Below are 17,006 nucleotides of genomic sequence, written 5' to 3' on the forward strand. Positions count from 1 at the left end.
CCCTCATTCCCAGGGAGAATAGCAGCTTCAGGTGCCCAGTTATTTGCCTTAAGCGAGGGGAAGCCGCCCTCTGCCGGTCACAGTCGGTGATGCCACACACGGGCTGCGCGAACCAGGACCGCCCCCTCCGCGTCCCCCCGCCCCCAGTTCCTCCCACCAGAGGGAGAGGCAGGCCTGGGAAGCTACAGACAATTCTTAAGGTTTAACAAGCTTCGGTTTTCCCTCTCCTCTTTTCTCTTTGACTCATTTTCTTTCCTTGTATCGTTTCTCCTCCGCTCCTGCCAATTTCAGCTGTTGACACTGAAGGCCTGTTGAAAGTGGACAGTGTGTGTTGGATATAATTTCATCCCAGAAGACAAGAAAAAGGTTGATAGCTACAGGAGAGGAATAGAAAATAATCATTAAACAAATCATGAAACAAGCCAGTCCATCCTAAAGGAAATCAGTCCTGAATATTCATTGGAAGGACTGATGCTGAAGCTTAAACTGCAATACTTTGGCCACCGGATGCAAAGAACTGACTCCTTGGAAAAGACCGTGATGCTGGGAAAGATTGAAAGCGGGAGGAGAAGAGGACGACAGAGGATGAGATGATGGGATGGCATCACCGACTCGATGGACATGAGTTTGAGCAGACTCCGGGAGTTGGTGATGGACAGGGAAGCCTGGTGTGCTACAGTCCATGGGGTCGCAAAGAGTCACGACTGAGCAACTGAACTGATTGAACTGAAACTCAAAGTCAGCAACCAGGGTTGTGAATTCGTGGAATCAAGCATTTACTTCAGTGTAACAGAGAAACGATTACCCCTGGGAGGGGTGGGCATATTTCTTCTCTAACACACGAGTGAAGGTGTTTATTATGTGACAGGAAGGCGGCCTGCCTAGGTGTAGGTGTGTTTGTTTAAACTTAGTCTTCTGGGAAGGGACTGGACTGGGGCGCAGGCGACTGGCGTAACCTGAGGGCTTTCTGGAGTCATTCCTTCTGCCCAGTTCTGAAGCTTAGATTCGAATGTCTAAAGTTTGGCTTTTATCCTGATCATGTTAAGTGACTTGCACCACAGAGGACGCTGAGGTGAGGAACTACACAGTCATTTCTGTGACCAGAGCAGCTTAGCCCTGCAGGGCGGGAGAGCCTCCCACATAGCCAGCGCAGGCATCATCAGGGCGTTAGGGCGGACAGAGGGAGCCCGGGGTCTGGAGTTGGACAGGCCTGGGTGGGGATCTTGGCTTGGCTACTCACTAGCTGGAACTGCGCTGCCTCTTTAGCCCATCCGAACTCATTTCCTCTTCTGTAAAACCGAGGTGATGAGAATCCAGTGTAACTTTTGCAAAAGGCAGTGCTCACCTTGATCAGTGGTGTGCAATATTCTGAATAACAGCCGATCATGATCCCTGCTGTGTTGGAGATGCCAGCACACAAGGACTGGGCTGTTGTTGGCTGAAAAATCTAGAATAGCTTCCTAATGCCAACAAAGATCCGTATAGTCAAAGCTATGGTATTTCCACTAGTCATGTATGGATGCAAGAGCTTTATGTGGGTCATAAAGTAGGCTGAGCACTGAAGAACTGATGCTTTTGAATTGTGGTGCTGGAGAAGACTCTTCAGAGTCCTTTGGACTGCAAGGAGATCCAACCAGTCAATTGTAAAGGAAATCAACCCTGAATGTTCATTGGAAGGACTGATGCTGAAGCTGAAGCTCCAATACTTTGGCCACTTGGTGCGAAGAACTGACTCATTGGAAAAGACCCTGAGGCTGGGAAAGACTGAGGGCAGGAGGAGAAGGGGATGACAGAGGATGAGATGGTTGGATGGCATTACCGACTCAATGGACATGGAGTTTCAGCATGCCAGTGTAGCAGACATATAAGACATGAGTTCGATCCTTGGGTTGGGAAGATCCCCTGGAGGAAAAAATGGCAATCCACTCCAGTATTCTTGCCTGGAGAATCCCATGGACAGAGGAGCCTGGGGGGGTACAGTCCATGGGATCGCAAAGAGCTGGACGTGACTGAAGCGACCTAGCACACACGCAGCATCTGACACTCAGGCCGGGGGCGGAAGACGTCTGAACTTGAAGACTTGGGCGCTTCCTGGCTATGGTGGGGGGGGCAGGGAGGGCAAGGCACCTTCCTCCCGCTTCAGGGAGATTCTGCCCAGAAAGGAGCCAGAGGAGGAAGGGTTCAGAGTCTCAATCTGGAGAATCTAGGTTTGAATCCTATTTATTAATGCAGGACTTTTACTAAAGATCCTACCTCCCTCTGGCTCTGTTTCCTCCTCTACAAAATAGAATGACAATCATTTCTTTATTATGTTTAGTGAAGTTAATTGCAGTTTAATGAGATAACATACCTCCATGTTTCGCAAAGAGGCTGACACCAGATAATTAGCAAATGGTACCTCTCACTGACTTCTTTAAGATGTGATCTACTTGATGACCTTCCTCCTCCCTGTAATTCCATAATTCCGTGCCCTTGTGCCTGGCTTTGCTTCTCCACCACCTGACAGCTGGCTTGCGCCCCTGTGTAAACCCTGGCTCCTCCGCTCTGCTGCCTGGAGAAGGCCAGCAAGCCTTCAGCACCTTGTCAGTACGTTCTGATCTGACATAGACAGTTGAGACCCTGATAAGGCGTTCTTGCCTTGAGTGCGGCACAGACGCTCTTGGGAGGATTTGCGGCCCTTTGCTGGCTTTGTGGGTTGGGTGGATTCTTAGCTAGTGGCTAAGGAATCCTCAGGGAGCTCTCTTTCAGGAGCATCAAGAGTCTGACCACGATACCCATGAAAGTGGCATCAGAACTCAGGGCCGAGGGGGCTCCTCCTTCATCCAGAGCAGAAATGAGGAATAAGTTCAGGTCGTGATATTGTTTTCGGAGGTCATTATCCACAGGGAAGTGTACAGGCCTTCATAGGGCTTGGAGTTCAGTGGGGATGTTTTCATTGCCTCTTGTGTAGCTGGGAACGGTATCAGAAATACTAGATTCTGAATTCTTGAGTTCCAGCAGCAGGTTAATACAGGTAGGAGCTACAGATGCTGATTAATAACAAGCATTTTTTTTAACTCTCAGAATGCCTTAACAATAGGCAGGCCTCCTCGAGGGCTCCCGGATAAGTCAGACTCAAGCAGGCTGTAAAAGAGGCACGATTTTTGCAGGGGTGTGGGGGTGGGAAGGGAGAGAGCTGGATTCATTTGGTCTTTTAAATCCTAACAGGAGAGGCTGTGATTAAAGACATCTAGAAGTTCAGTTCAGTTCTGTTCAGTCGCTCAGTCGTGTCCGACTCTTTGTGACCCCATGAATTGCAGCATGCCAGGCCTCCCTGTCCATCACAAACTCCTGAAGTTTACTCAAACCCATGTCCATCGAGTTGGTGATGCCATCCAACCATCTCATCCTCTGTCGTCCCCTTCTCCTCCTGCCCCCAATCCCTCCCAGCATCAGGGTCTTTTCAAATGAGTCAACTCTTCGCATGAGGTAGCCAAAGTACTGGAGTTTCAGCTTCAGCATCAGTCCTTCCAATGAACACCCAGAACTGATCTCCTTTAGGATGGACTGGTTGGATCTCCTTGCAGTCCAAAGGACTCTCAAGAGTCTTCTCCAACACCACAGTTCAAAAGCATCAATTTTTCGGTGCTCAGCTTTCTTCACAGTCCAACTGTCACATCCATACATGACCACTGGAAAAATCATAGCCTTGACCAGACGGACCTTTGTTGGCAAAGTAATGTCTTTGCTTTTTAATATGCTATCTATGTTGGTCATAACTTTTCTTCCAAGGAGTAAGCGTCTTTTAATTTCATGGCTGCAGTCACCATCTAGAAGTTAGGTTCCTCTTAAGTCTCCCTGTGCCTCTGGCCAAGTCATAATATCTCCAGGCCCCAGTTGTTTGCTCACTCTTAACAGGAAAGGATCGAAGTGAATGATTTCAACAATTCCTCCCAGCTCACAAGTCTCATGATTTAAAAAAAAAATGTGTCAGATCTTGGAAACCCCGAGGTGGGCCAATGGTTAGGACTTCCTGCTCTCACTGCTGAGTGGGTGGGTTCCCATCCCTGGTCCAGGAACTAAGATCCCAGAAGCCATGCTGTGTGATCAAAAAAAAAAAAAAAGTATCAGATCTTTACAGTTCTAGGAACACTCTGTACAACACAGTCCACAGACTCAAGAGCTAGATGCATTTCTGCTTGTTTTCAAAAGTTGTTTTGGTCATTCTGTCTATAGCCTCCCTTGACTCGGGCTTCTCGGCACACCCATGACCATGTCTCAGGTCAAGCTGACACCTTGCCTCCCCTCATAGCCCTTTTCCAAGCTGTGTGTAGGGGGCACACTACAGCTTTATGTTGGAACCAGACGTGGGAAAAGCTACTGGTGACAGGGTGCTGTTAGGAGGTCAACATACCCAACCCAAGCCTTGGAGCAAAATAAAGCTTTTGGCTACCAGCATGAATTTACAGAAGGCAGCAAAGTGTTTCTCTGCAGGACTGAGTCACTGCACTGCAGAAAAGTGCACAGGCAGTAAAGAATGAATATTTATGGAGTGCGTGTTCCCCACCACCAGCACGGCTGCTGCCGTCACGTCAGTGATTAGAGAAGCAGGCGAGTTTCTGGCTCAGAAAGCTGAGTGACAGGGGTCCTGCCATTCTGGCTGATGGACTGTGGGGCCCTGGGCAGGTCACTTACCCACACAGGGTCGGGGGAATGAGGCCTGGAGCTCAGTGCTGTTACAGAGCAGCCTCAGGGGGCTGGGGCTCCCCCCATCCCCACCCAGCAGGACCCTAGGTGGCGCTGGGACTGGGTGAAGTCACTGGGAGTGATTCATTTATTAATATTTTTTAATTTTAAAATTTGTGTTGGCGTATAGTTGCTTTCGGGATTCCCTGGTGGTTCAGATGATAAAGAATCTGCCTGCAGTGCAGGGGACGGGGGTTCAATCCCTGGGTCGAGAAGATCCCCTGGAGAAGGGAATGGCAACCCACTCCAGTCTTCTTGCCTGGAATGTCCCACGGACAGAGGAGTCTGGCGGGCTGCCACCAGGTCAGACCTGACTTTACCATATGTGTTAGTTTCCGCTGTACAGAGAAGTGAACCAGCTCTATGTATACAAATGGCCTCTTTTTTTGGATTTCTGCCCCATTTAGGTCACCACAGAGCATTTAGTAGATCCCCGTGCTATACAGTGGACTCTCATCACCAGTGAAGTCGCTCAGTCGTGTCCGACTCTTTGCGACCCCATGGACGGTAGCCTACCAGGCTCCTCCATCCATGGGATTCTCCAGGCAACAGTACTGGAGTGGGTTGCCATTTCCTTCTCCAGGGGATCTTCCTGACTCAGGGATCAAACCCGGGTCTCCTGCATTGTAGGCAGATGCGTTACCATCTGAGCCACCAGGGAAGTCCCTTTGTTAGCTTAGGAGCAGACAGTTAGGTAACTCCTTGGCAGGGGTGGGGTGGGGTGGGGTGGTGGGCAGTGTGCAAAGTAGGAGGTCAGAGCCCTAGGGAGGGGAGGGGACAGGGGATGGGCCACTTGCAGGGAGATTGGTCAGAGAAATGAATGTCTTAAGGATGATAGGGAGCAAGTTCGTCACTGTCAGAGAAAGAAGGTACAAATATGGAAAGAGAGAAAATGAGAATTCCTACTTAGATTGGAATTGGAGGTGTTCGAACTTTTTCAACGGAAAGATACAGAGATGAATATAGCTGTGTCTGTGTGTGTCTCTAGCTGTATTGTCGTCTCCGTCTCCATCTATGTCTGTATTTTACATCCCTTCCCCAGGAGCAGTGACACTCAAATTGCAATGAGCACACTAAACACCCAGATCTGGGTTTCTAAATAACAGAAAACATCTTGAAGGGGTTTTTGATGGCCAAACTGGGGACAATACGAGCATCAAAATATAAAATTATAGTAAGAGATAACCTGATGAATAAAACAGGAGACCACAAGTATATAAGATATAAATAAATGAAAGAATAAATAGAAAAAATAGATGAAAGAATATGTGTACATAAATGACAGGCTAAATTGATAAGGGACACAGTATTCAAATAGTTTAGTACCTCCCCATGAAATAGTTATTAATAACAAAGCAGAGATGAGTGCTTTTACAGAGGGGGAGACTGGCTGGCATTCCCCTAGTCGGGTGACCAAAGTGAACATTGTCAGAAATGGAACAAATCGCAGTTTGGGGCCACCTGATAGGATACAGTGAAAAAAAAAACAGAGCATCACACTGCTTCTGAAGATCCTGAGACCCGTGGCTCCAAGGGTGCACACTGCCCACACCCCCAATATTAAACACACACTTTTGTGTGCGTGCATGCTAAGTCACTTCAGTTGTGTCAACTGAGAGCAGAGGCTGGTTGGCAGGAGTCTTTGTAAACGAGGTCAAGATGCTCAGGAAGCAGATGTAGGTCAAGGTCAGCCTTCGTGGCTCTGAAGCTACACATCTGCCAGTGGTCTCCCCGTCACACCCAACAGCTTCCTTTGATGACAAATGCCTCGTCGCTGTTTAGTTGCTCAGTCGTGTCTGACTCTTTGCAACCCCATGGACTGTAGCCTGCCAGACTCCTCTGTCCATGGGATTCTCCAGGCAAGAATACTGGAGTGGGTTGTATTGCCCTCCTCCAGGGGATCTTCCGGACCCAGTGATCGAACCCAGGTCTCTTATGTCTCCTGCATTGGCAGGTGAGTTCTTTACACTAGCTCCATCTGGGTAGCCCACTTTTGTATATACCTGTGTATATTTTTCTGGGAAGAGGAGCCAATACTTTGTAAGAGTCTCAAAGAGTACAAACCTGAAAACTCTTAAGAATCATAGCTCTAGATAGAATAATATTGATTGTTCAATTAAACTGAACCAAGCTCGACAGGATTTAGTTGCCTAACTACAAACAACATACTCAGTACTTCTCATCCTGGCCACCTTTCTTTGCTACTTTGACAGAGAGCATCCCAATGTTTTTCAGAAAATGCAGTGTCATATCTAGGGGCATTCTTTGATCTACTAGTTTGGTGTGCTTAGTCGTTCAGTTGTGTCCGACTCTTTGAGACCCCATGGACTGTAGTTTGCCAGGCTCCTCTGTCCATGGGGATTCTCCAGCCAAGAATACTGGAGTGGGTTGCCATGCCCTCCTCCAGGGGATCTTCCCAACCCAGGGATTGAACCCTAGTCCCCCACATTGCCGGCAGATTCTTTACCGTCTGAGCCACAGTAGTTCTATACATTAAAAAAAAAAATTTGTTTGTCATGACTTCAACTTTATAGCCCATCATGGGTGCCTCATGGTACCACTTTCTTTACTCAATCTCAAAGGCCATCTGTGTACTATTTGGGTCTGGAATTGCACTAATAATTGGTAGAATGCCTCAGAGCATCTGGCATTGTGATCTCAGAAGCTGAGGGCAGGGGTGAGGACAGTCCTCTGGTGACACTCTACTTTATCCCTGGTTCCTACACAGCCCCAGCTCCTTGCTTTATGTATCCAGGCATGTGCGTGTGCGTTCATTTTTGGCTTCCATTCCCTACTGCCTTTTCTTTCCCCTCTAGGCACCTGATGCGAAAAGCCCACTCATTGGAAAAGACCTTGATGCTGGGAAAGATTGAGGGTAGGAGGAGAAGGGGGCGGCAGAGGATGCGGTGGTTGGATGGTATCACTGACTCAATGGACACGAGTTTAAGCAAACTCTGGGATAACAGTGGAGGACACAGGAGCCTGGCGGGCTACAGTCCATGGGGTCACTGAGAGTTGGACATGATTTAGTAACTGAACAACAACAACAGCTGGGCATCCGTCCTAACGTGATCGTCACACCTGTGCTGTTTCACATGCACGTGCTACAAAATCCACACCGATGTCTGGCAGCCCTCACTTGGTTTCTCACTTCCCCGACATGCAGTATGTTTATAAAGCTCTGTTCGCTGACTCCGTTCCTTCTGGCTCTGGCAGGGTATTTCAGAGAGCCCCTCTTCCACTGTTCCCACTCGGCCCCCATAGATGGACCTCCCACGGCCACAAACAGAACTTCAGTGAGCATCTCCCTGGCCCTTAGGACACGGAGGCGGATTTCCCCAGGATACGTGTGTGTGTGTGTGTGCGTGTGCGTGGGTGGTGTTGGGTTACAGAGCCGGACATTGACCTTGGCTTAAGTGCTGCTCTCTAGAAAGGCTGCACTGTTCTTCAGACCTCCCACAGGACCGAGGAATCCCAGTATTCCCACACCTGGGCCACTACCTGCCAATATCCAGGTTCCCAAGTCTGGCCAATCAAATAGCTATAAATGATACCCCATTGTTATTTTCATTTGCATTTCTCTAATTGCTAACGAGTTTGAGCATCTCTTCACATGCCTGTTATCCAGAACAGTTGCCTCTTCTGTGCATCTGCCTCCTGATCCTTTGTGCATTGAAGAGAGGGGACCTTGACACCCACAGGTGAGTTGCAGGGTTCATGCATATTTTGACCTGGTCCCTTGTCAGTTTTGACATTGCTGGTATCTTCTCCCAGTCTGTCTGATAACCTTGTCCTTCCCCTAAGATCCTTTCGCTGTGATGTATTCAGATCCATCAAGCACTTGCCGCATGCTGTGCCCTTCTGAGGTTTCGTTTAAGAACTGCTTTTCCACTTTGGGGTCACCAAGATCCTCTGCTTGGAGGCACTGCAACCACATTCAAATTGAGCGTGACAAGAACTGAACGTCCTCGTCGGTATCTCACACCGTTATAGCCTTTGTCGTTGCCGGCACTGCAGCTCCAAGCCCAGCCTCAGTCCCCTCCTCCCGCTTCCCCACTTCCTCAAACACCAAACCCCAAACTCCGATGGATCTAGCCTTCTCCATGCCCTTCTCTGCTCCTGTCTCACTCACATCACAGCGGCGTCATTACTGCACCCGGGTCCCTAATTATCTCCCGTGGGCTCCCCTCTCTCCCGGAGATAGGCGTCCCTCCTTTATTTATTTTGCCCATGGCTACCGGGTCAATGCTCTTAGTAGGCACCTAATAAATACTCCCCTCTCTCCAGATTCAAGCTGCTGCCAAAGGCTGATTACTTAAGCCTCCAAAACCTTTTTAAAAATGCATTCCTTCCTTTCCATCTCCAAAGCCACATCCGTGCCTGGGTTTAATCATTGCCTACTCAGACTTTTACAACTGTTTGTACCCTCTTCCTGTCTGCCTGGGCTCCAGTGAGAGCAGAGAAGCACTGTAAAATCACTCTGGCTTAGAATCCCTGGGTTCAAAGGGATTTTATCCAGTCTCCAACCCATCCTGCCTCTGGGGCGAGAACCGCCTTTACAGTATTCACATTCCTCATAAATGCTGCTCAATCTCTGCTTGAATACTTTCAGTCATGGTGGCGTCACTACTGTTTGAAATTGCTGATTTCCTCTTTGGGCTTCCCTGGTGGTTCAGATGGTAAAGAATCTGCAACGCAGAAGACCCAGGTTCAATCCTTGGGTCGGGAAGTTCCCCTGGAGAAGGAAATGGCCATGCACTCTGGTGTTCTTGACTGGAGAATCCCATGGACAGAGGAGCCTGGCGGGCTACAGTCCTTGGGGTTAGAGTCAGACACGACTGATCAACTAACACTTTTCACGTTCCCTCTTTGACCAGAGGGTGCTTCCTTATTTTAAGCTGAAGTTTGTCACCTGGTAGCTTACAGCTGTTGGTCTTCATTTTTCCTGTTGGGACAGTTCAGAACAACTCTGAAAGCCTCTTTCAGTAAATGGATCTCCCAAGTGTGGCGTCCAGACCAAACACAGTCCTGCCAAGGGAAAGATGGAAAGGAACTCTCTCCTCTCTCCCTGGGTTAATTTCCTGTGGCCTCTGTAACAGGTGACCACAAACACGATGGCTTGAGACAACAGGAATTTATTGTCTCACACTTCTGGAAGCCAGAATTCCAAAATCAGTATTCCTGGGCCAAAATCAAGGTGTCGGCAGGACTGTCCCCCACCCCATACCCACCCTGAGACTGTTGTCTCTTCTGGCTCCTGGTGGCAGCCGGCTTTCCTTGGTTTTGTGGCAGCTTTGCTCCACTCTTCAAGGCCAGCACTTTCAAGTCCCTCCATCTGCCTTCACAGCACTGTCTCTTTTGTATTTGGTAACATCTCCCTTTGTTTCCCTCTTAAAAGGAATGCATCTGATTGCATTTAGGGCTCACATGGATAATTTTGGACCATCTCCCCATCTCAAGACCCCTAACTTCATCACACGTGCAGAGCAAAGCCCTTACAAGGTAGCATGCACAGGCTCCAGAGATAAGGACGAGGGTAGCTTTGGAGGGAATTTTTCCAGTCTACCATACTCCCCTTAAAAGACAAGGCTTTCTTTAAGAGAGCTTAACGTCTCAATAACGTCTTCTGGTGGTCATATCGTACCATTGACTCTTACACTGAGTATATTTTCTTTGTGTGTGGCTAAATTGCTTTAGTCATGTCCGACTCTTTGTGACCCTATTCTATAGACTGTAGCCCACCAGGCTCCTCTGTCCATGGAATTTTGCAGGCAAGAATATGGGAGCGGGGTGCCATGCCCTCCTCCAAGGGTTCTTCACGGCCCAGGGATCGAACCCATGTCTCCTGCATTGGTAGGTGGATTCTTTACTGCTAAGCCACCTGGGAAGCCCCCTGACTGCAATACTTTATCCCCAATAAATGACAAACTATTAGCTTTAAACCATCACCCCAGTTCTGTTGCTGTCTTCCCAGATCTATCAATTTGGGATTTCCACGAATCCCTTAGTTAGATCTGCAAATGTTAAAGTTGGTAAGCACTGGCTTATTATCAGTGATGGAGATGTTCAATGGGCCTGGCTGGCAGCAGTGCCCGTGGCTCATCACCATATACCTCCCTCCAGCTTCCATGAAGCCTGTTCCCCTCCCCTTTCATCTTATCTGTCTCTTCTCATAGGCTGTCTGCTGATTTATGCAGTGTCTTACACTTAGTAAGAGTTGCGAATGATGATTTCATATTTATCAACCTTTTATTTTCCATATTCCAAACTTGACTTTAAGCCCATCACTCATGGATTTACTCTGACTTTCAGATCAAAGTTAAATACTTGACACCACAAGGCAGATATGATGCAGAGCAGAGGTTCTTCAACTTTAGAGTGTCAGAATCGCCTGGTGTGTGTTAGTCGCTCAGTTGTGTCTGAGTCTTTGCAACCCCAAGCACTGGAGCCTGCCAGGATCCTCTGTCCATGGCATTCTCCAGGCAAGAATACTAGAGTGGGTAACCATTCCCTTCTCCAGGGGATCTTCCCTACCCAGGGATCAAACCTGGGTCTCCTGCATTGCAGGCTGAAGGGCTTGTTAAAGCAGACTGCTGAGTCTACCTTCAGAGTTTCTTATTCAGGAGGTCTAGGAAGAGACCTGAAAATCTGCATCTTGAATATGTTCCAAGGTGACACTTTTTGAGAATCAACAATGTAAAGTATGCAGAAAAAAAAAAAAAGAGGAAAAAAAAGAGAGAAGAAAAAAAAAAGTATGCAGAGTTCCATTACATCTGCAGATAAGCAAAGATGTTAGGACTTTCATCACAAGCATGTTTGGCCACAACAGGTGTCACATGTTTGCTACCATAATAATGGAGTGGTGCTGGCTCTCTTTGGTCTTAACTAGTCTTGATTAGATAAGAAAAGTTATTATTTCACCAATAAACAGACATCAAGTTGCCTTCATTCCTTACTGCTTTGTTTTCCAACTTTTCCTGTCCTCTGCAATTAAAAAGTATTTGTAAACATATAATGACTTGAGTTGATCACTTAACACAAAAGCTAAAGCAGAACCTATAACATTTTTCCAAATTATGTAAATTTAAGATCCCTCCCTTCCCCCATTTCTGAAAGTCTCTACTCCCTAGATCCATTTCAACCTCCAGTGCCCCAGGCGCTTCCATTTCTCCTGAATGGTAATGGCAGGGCTGAGTGGGGGAGAACAGGGGTGTTTATTGTTTATTTATTGTTTCACTTTTTATATTATATTGGAGTATGGCGGATTAACAATGTTGTGACAGTTTCAGGTGGACAGCAAAGGGACTCAGCAGTACATATATGTGTATGCATTCTCCCCCAAACTCCCCTCCCATCCAGGCTGTCACATAACATTGAGCAGAATTCAACAAACAGGGGTGTTTAAATGTCCACACGGAGTAACCAACTTCTCTTCCTGCCGCTCCAGGCAGGAAGTGCAGCCCTGACTTGCACAGGCCGAGTGGGAGGTACAAAGCCTGGACCATCATTTTGACTTTTCTCAAGAATGACCGAAGATGGCCTCCATGTGGTTAAGCATGGACCAAGATGTCCTCTGAGTCAGGCTGGGCCTTGGGCCGCCCAGGAGATCCTTCACCCCTCTTAGCTCCTCTGCCCCTCTGGTTTCCCCAGGGTTGAGAACCCCAGGCCCTGAGGGACACAGTGCCATCTTTTTGATTTGGTCCAAAAAGGACATGTCTTTTAATTTAGTTTGCAAAGTCAACAAGAGCATTTCTCTCTCTCTCTCTCTTGCCTTGTCTCCTCCTCTTTTTTTCTCTCTTCATCGCCTGCAGCTCTGTGCAGAAGTGTCAGCCTGTTACCTCTGCTGGGGTTTATATGAGATCCCATTGCGTGACTGACCACACTGCCATCCATGCACAGAATGAGTGACAGAAGAAGGGCCCCCCATCACTGGGCTGACTGCCTGCCGCAGATGGCTGAAACTCCTAGACATTTTTCACATTTAAGTGTTTTATGAAGGGAATAAAACACAAGGCTGGATTAGAGTTGTCACAGAGCGTTACAAGCTTTTTCAGACGTTCATATGAACACAGTTACTTATCATTTCTACTTCCATCAAGCCAACAAATGAAACTCCTTAAGTTTATGGTGCTTTAAGTCTCTTCTTCATTGAGCCTACAGGAGACATTCCCTTTTCTGACAGCAGCCTTCCTGAGTCAGTATTATACATTCAGAAAAAAAAAAAAAAAAGCAAGTGGCATTTGCAAAGCATTCCTTCCTTGGTTCCAGGAGAGAAATGCCACACGCCTCTATTTCCCTGGGCAGATAAGTCCAGACGGAACACCGAGTGTTCTGTGGCTGTTGGGTACATAGCGTTCAGTTCCAGAGCCTTCTCGGCAGTTTTCTGGCCGAACCCATTTTTCGTTTTTATTGCTTTTCTGTTCTTTGACTCAGCCTGTGTGAATCTTGCCACTGAGATCTCGGATGCACCCAACTGAAATCTCTCATCTGGCTTTTATTTGTGAATGCGTGCGTGCGTGCGTGTGCCTGCGTGTGTGAGTGTGTGACTGCTTGTGTGTGAGTGTGTGCCAGCGTGTGCCTGCCTGCGTGTGTATGTTTTAGCTGGAAAACCGCCCCAGATGACCGAACTTGAACATCTGAAGCGGCTCGAGGGAGCCGATGTCCGCCAGGGGGCTCCGTGCCCCCCCCCCCCATCGCGGGGACCACGCGGGGGCCGCGGGGCCTCGGCGCCTTCAGGGCGCGGCCGCGCGCGCAGGGACTCACCGTGGGCAGCGCGCGCTTGGCGAGGGGACGCGGGCTGTCCTCGCCCCCAGCGAAGCGGGCGAGCGGTCGGCCGGGCGGGGAGGGCGCGGCGCCGGCCGGAGCGCTGCGCCGTCGGGTCCCCGAGTCCCTAATTGGCCGCGCGGCCGCAGCCCCGGAGCCGCGGGGCCGGGCGAAGGAAACGGCCCTGACGGATGGAGATCGATCTCGCTCGGAGACGGCTGAGTCGGCGCTGCGGTTCCCCGGGGGTCTGGCTCTTCGCGCCGGATGCCCTTTCCTGGTGCAGGTGCTGCAGCCATCGGGCTTCTGTGCTTTGAAAATCCGAGTCTGAATTTCTCGCCAAAGGCCCCTGTATCCTGATTGGAGAGGTCATGAAATCCAAGGTCACTGGAAGCAATTTGGGCACTGCAAGGGGCAGAAAACAAGGGTGTTTAAAGGTCTTCACGCGCACAATCAGCTTCTCCCTCTTTTCTTTGGAGAGGAGGGCGGTCCGGGTTCCGCACCCTCCTCCCCACCTTAAGATCCTGGTGTTCACCCCCCGGCTTAGATGTGGCTGGTGGGTGTCCCGAGCAGATAGGAGCCAGAGGCCCTGTGAAATGAGCGCCTTTAATTTTCCTAGCAACCCGGCCGCTCTCGTTTTACAGAGGACAAAACAGGGCTGGGAGAGGCGCGGTGACTTACCCAAGTTTACACATCTGGTTGTGGTCCAAGGCAGATCTGTCATCCAACTGCCCCCCGGGGAGGGTCTTGATTCTCCTAAACCTCCGCCAATGAACCCAGTCCCAGGATAGGTTTAATTCTTATTAGCGCCCTTACGGACGGGAGGGAGGAGTGGGCAAAGGCGTTTCCCAAAGCTATTGCCCAACGTTGCAGAGTTTGGAACTCGTTGTGTATGAGACGTAGGGACACAAAACTTGCGCTGGTCACTCGTACCTTAATGTGACCAGTATTTCCTCTGGTGTCCCAACATTTGCCCAGCTTTGGGTGGGGGGGAGTTTAGGGAGAGGGGCTTCCCTGGTGGTCCATTGGCTAAGACTCCGCACTACCAATGCAGGGGGTCCTGGGGTTCCATTCCTGATCAGGGCACTAGATCCCGCATGCCACAACTAAAGACCCTGAGTGCTTCAACTCAGACCTGGTGCAGCCAAATAAGTATAAACATTAAAAAAAAAAAAAAGTTTAGGGGCTGTATTAGTTTTGCTAGGGCCACCATAACAAAACCCCGCAGCCTGAAGGGCTTAAACAAGAAAAATTTATTGTCTCATAGCTCTGGAGGCTGGAAGTCCAAGATCCAGGTGCCAGTGGAGTTGGGATCTCCTGAGGTCTCTCCACTTGGCTGGTGGGTGGCCATCTTCTCGCTGTGTCCTCACCTGGTTACCCACCGTGTCTACACAGTCTGTGTTTAAATTTCCTCTCCTTATAAGGACACTAGTCGTCCTTTTAACTTAACTGCCTCATCTCCAGTGTGGTTCTGTCCCGGGGAACTTGGGGTTAGGATTGATTTGAATTTGGGGTGGGGGCACAGTTCAGCGCCAAACAAGAACTTCAGTAAGTCTTAGCTGTTTGAGACCTGACCCTAAAAAGTGTGTGTATTCCATGTGCAAATCAGTCATCTTTTCCTATGTCCACACAGACATCTGTCCTAAAAACAAGACAGTCCTGGGAAAACTGCCCAAACCCTCTGTACTCTGCCTACTCATTGTTTTTGAGAGTCATGAGTCTTTGGTTTGGCTCAGGCAAAATCATGTGTGAAATCCAATAAATGGGAAGTCTTTATTGCTCAACCACTTTTAAAAAATTTCTGTCACAGAAGCCAATTTTTTCCCCCTATCAAGTCTCATGACTTTCTATGAAACCAGCTCATTATGGAAAAAAAAAAAAAAGACACCTTCAAAAGTGGGATGAAGAGTGTAGTACTGGATGGTGGACGCTAGATGGAGCCCGGGACAGAGGCAGAGAGGAGACAAAATGTCTGCAGGCCCTGCCCAGACTTCAGATTGGTTTTGAATGAGAATGCAGTCAGTCATTCTTGAAGTTGACTTTCTTCAAACAGAAAGAAACCAAAAAGTCAGATTTTTTTTTTTAAGGCGGGGGGGAGGGGCGTGGTAATGAAACGTTGTAATCTAGAGATCACAGTCGAGCAAAACCGAAATGGTTATCATTATCAGTAGCTGTTTTATCTCTATCAGAAGTTTAGGTGGACTTCCCTGGTTGCTCACTGGTTAAGACTCTACCCTTCCAATACAAGGGGTGCAAGTTTGATCCCTGGTCAGGGGACTAAGATCCCACATGCTGCATTGCCCAATAATGATATTTTAAAAAAATCTTTTTAAATTATTTTTAAAATGTTAGGCATATTTGGGCTTCCCTGGTGGCTCAGATAAAGTATCTGCCTGCAAAGTGGGAGACCCAGGTTTGATTCTTGGGTCAGGAAGATCCCCTGGAGAAGGGAGTGGCTACCCACTCCAGTATTCTTGCCTAGAGAATCCCGTGAACAGAGGAGCCTGGCTGGCTACATTCCAGGGGGTGGCAAAGAGTCAGATACGACTGAGTGACTAACACACACATACATACACAGGCAACTTCGGTGGCTATTCTCATTGGGATTGTACAAAATCTCCCCACTTTCCTTCCTCCCCTCATTCCCGTGTGGCTCCTCTCCACACCCCGCCCCTCCCCGGGGCCACCCTCTCTCCTTCCCCTGTAGCTGAGCATCGACTCTTCCACCTTCTCCTTCCCCTGTAGCTGAGCATCGACTCTTGTGTCTGTTGAAGATGCTGGCTCGTCTGAATGCAGAGGACTGAACCCACTGAGTGTCACAGCATAATGCCTGTAGAAGAGGGAGCATCCTTAGAGAAGACGAGAAGGTGTTTGTGACACGGAGTTCTGATTTTGTCCCCCTCAACCTCCAGGCCCTGTGCTGCTGGGCTGGACGTGTTGTGCAGAAGTGATTTCCCCCACATGCTCACCCACTGGCCCTCCTCCACTAATGGGACTCAAGACTGCAGCCCTGTCTTCTTGGGTCCTGGTGGACAGTGGCAAGGGCAGGACGATAGATGGTTTATGCATTGAAAGTGCTCTCCTGGACTGCCCGGAGGGTGCTGGGACTGAAGTCCAGCTGGGGCTAAATGTTCCACATCAATTGCTCTGCCTTCTCCTCCACTGAGTGGTCATTCCCAGTTCCGGCTGCACGCTTTACCATCTGCACTGGTCTCCAGTTGTCCCCCAAGTCCTCATTCATTCTCCACCCTTCTCCACTCTGCTTAGCATCCCAGAGGCTGTCCTTTGTGGCCTGTGTCCCCTGGCTCTCCTGCCCTCTCGCTTCCAGCTGAGCTTAGCTGTTGGCTGGAGGAGAGAAGAGTCATGAGTCAGGGTGTGTCTGTTGCTCTGCTCCTTCCCTGCTGGGGTCCCTCAGGGACCCTGGCTCCTTTCAGGGGCTAGACAAGACTCAAACTGTCCACCTCATCAGAAAGTAGGCTGGTGAAAGGTTCTGGACCCCAGGCCCAGAGCCAGGACCCAAG

General features: G+C 49.0%; 1 protein-coding gene across 1 annotated transcript; it reads right to left on the reverse strand.

Annotated features, from left to right (window-relative positions):
* Positions 1-3,720: 3,720 nt before the first annotated feature.
* LOC122687039 (basic proline-rich protein-like) lies at positions 3,721-13,884 on the reverse strand. Its single transcript, XM_043892456.1, has 2 exons — positions 13,489-13,884; positions 3,721-4,078 (listed from the first exon to the last, which is right to left on the reverse strand). The coding sequence occupies exons 1-2, from the start codon at positions 13,782-13,784 to the stop codon at positions 4,003-4,005; spliced, it is 372 nt and encodes a 123-aa protein (XP_043748391.1). The 5' UTR covers positions 13,785-13,884; the 3' UTR covers positions 3,721-4,002.
* Positions 13,885-17,006: the final 3,122 nt, after the last annotated feature.

The sequence above is a fragment of the Cervus elaphus genome, chromosome 30 (genome assembly GCF_910594005.1).
Source record: "Cervus elaphus chromosome 30, mCerEla1.1, whole genome shotgun sequence".
Taxonomy (NCBI): domain Eukaryota; kingdom Metazoa; phylum Chordata; class Mammalia; order Artiodactyla; family Cervidae; genus Cervus; species Cervus elaphus.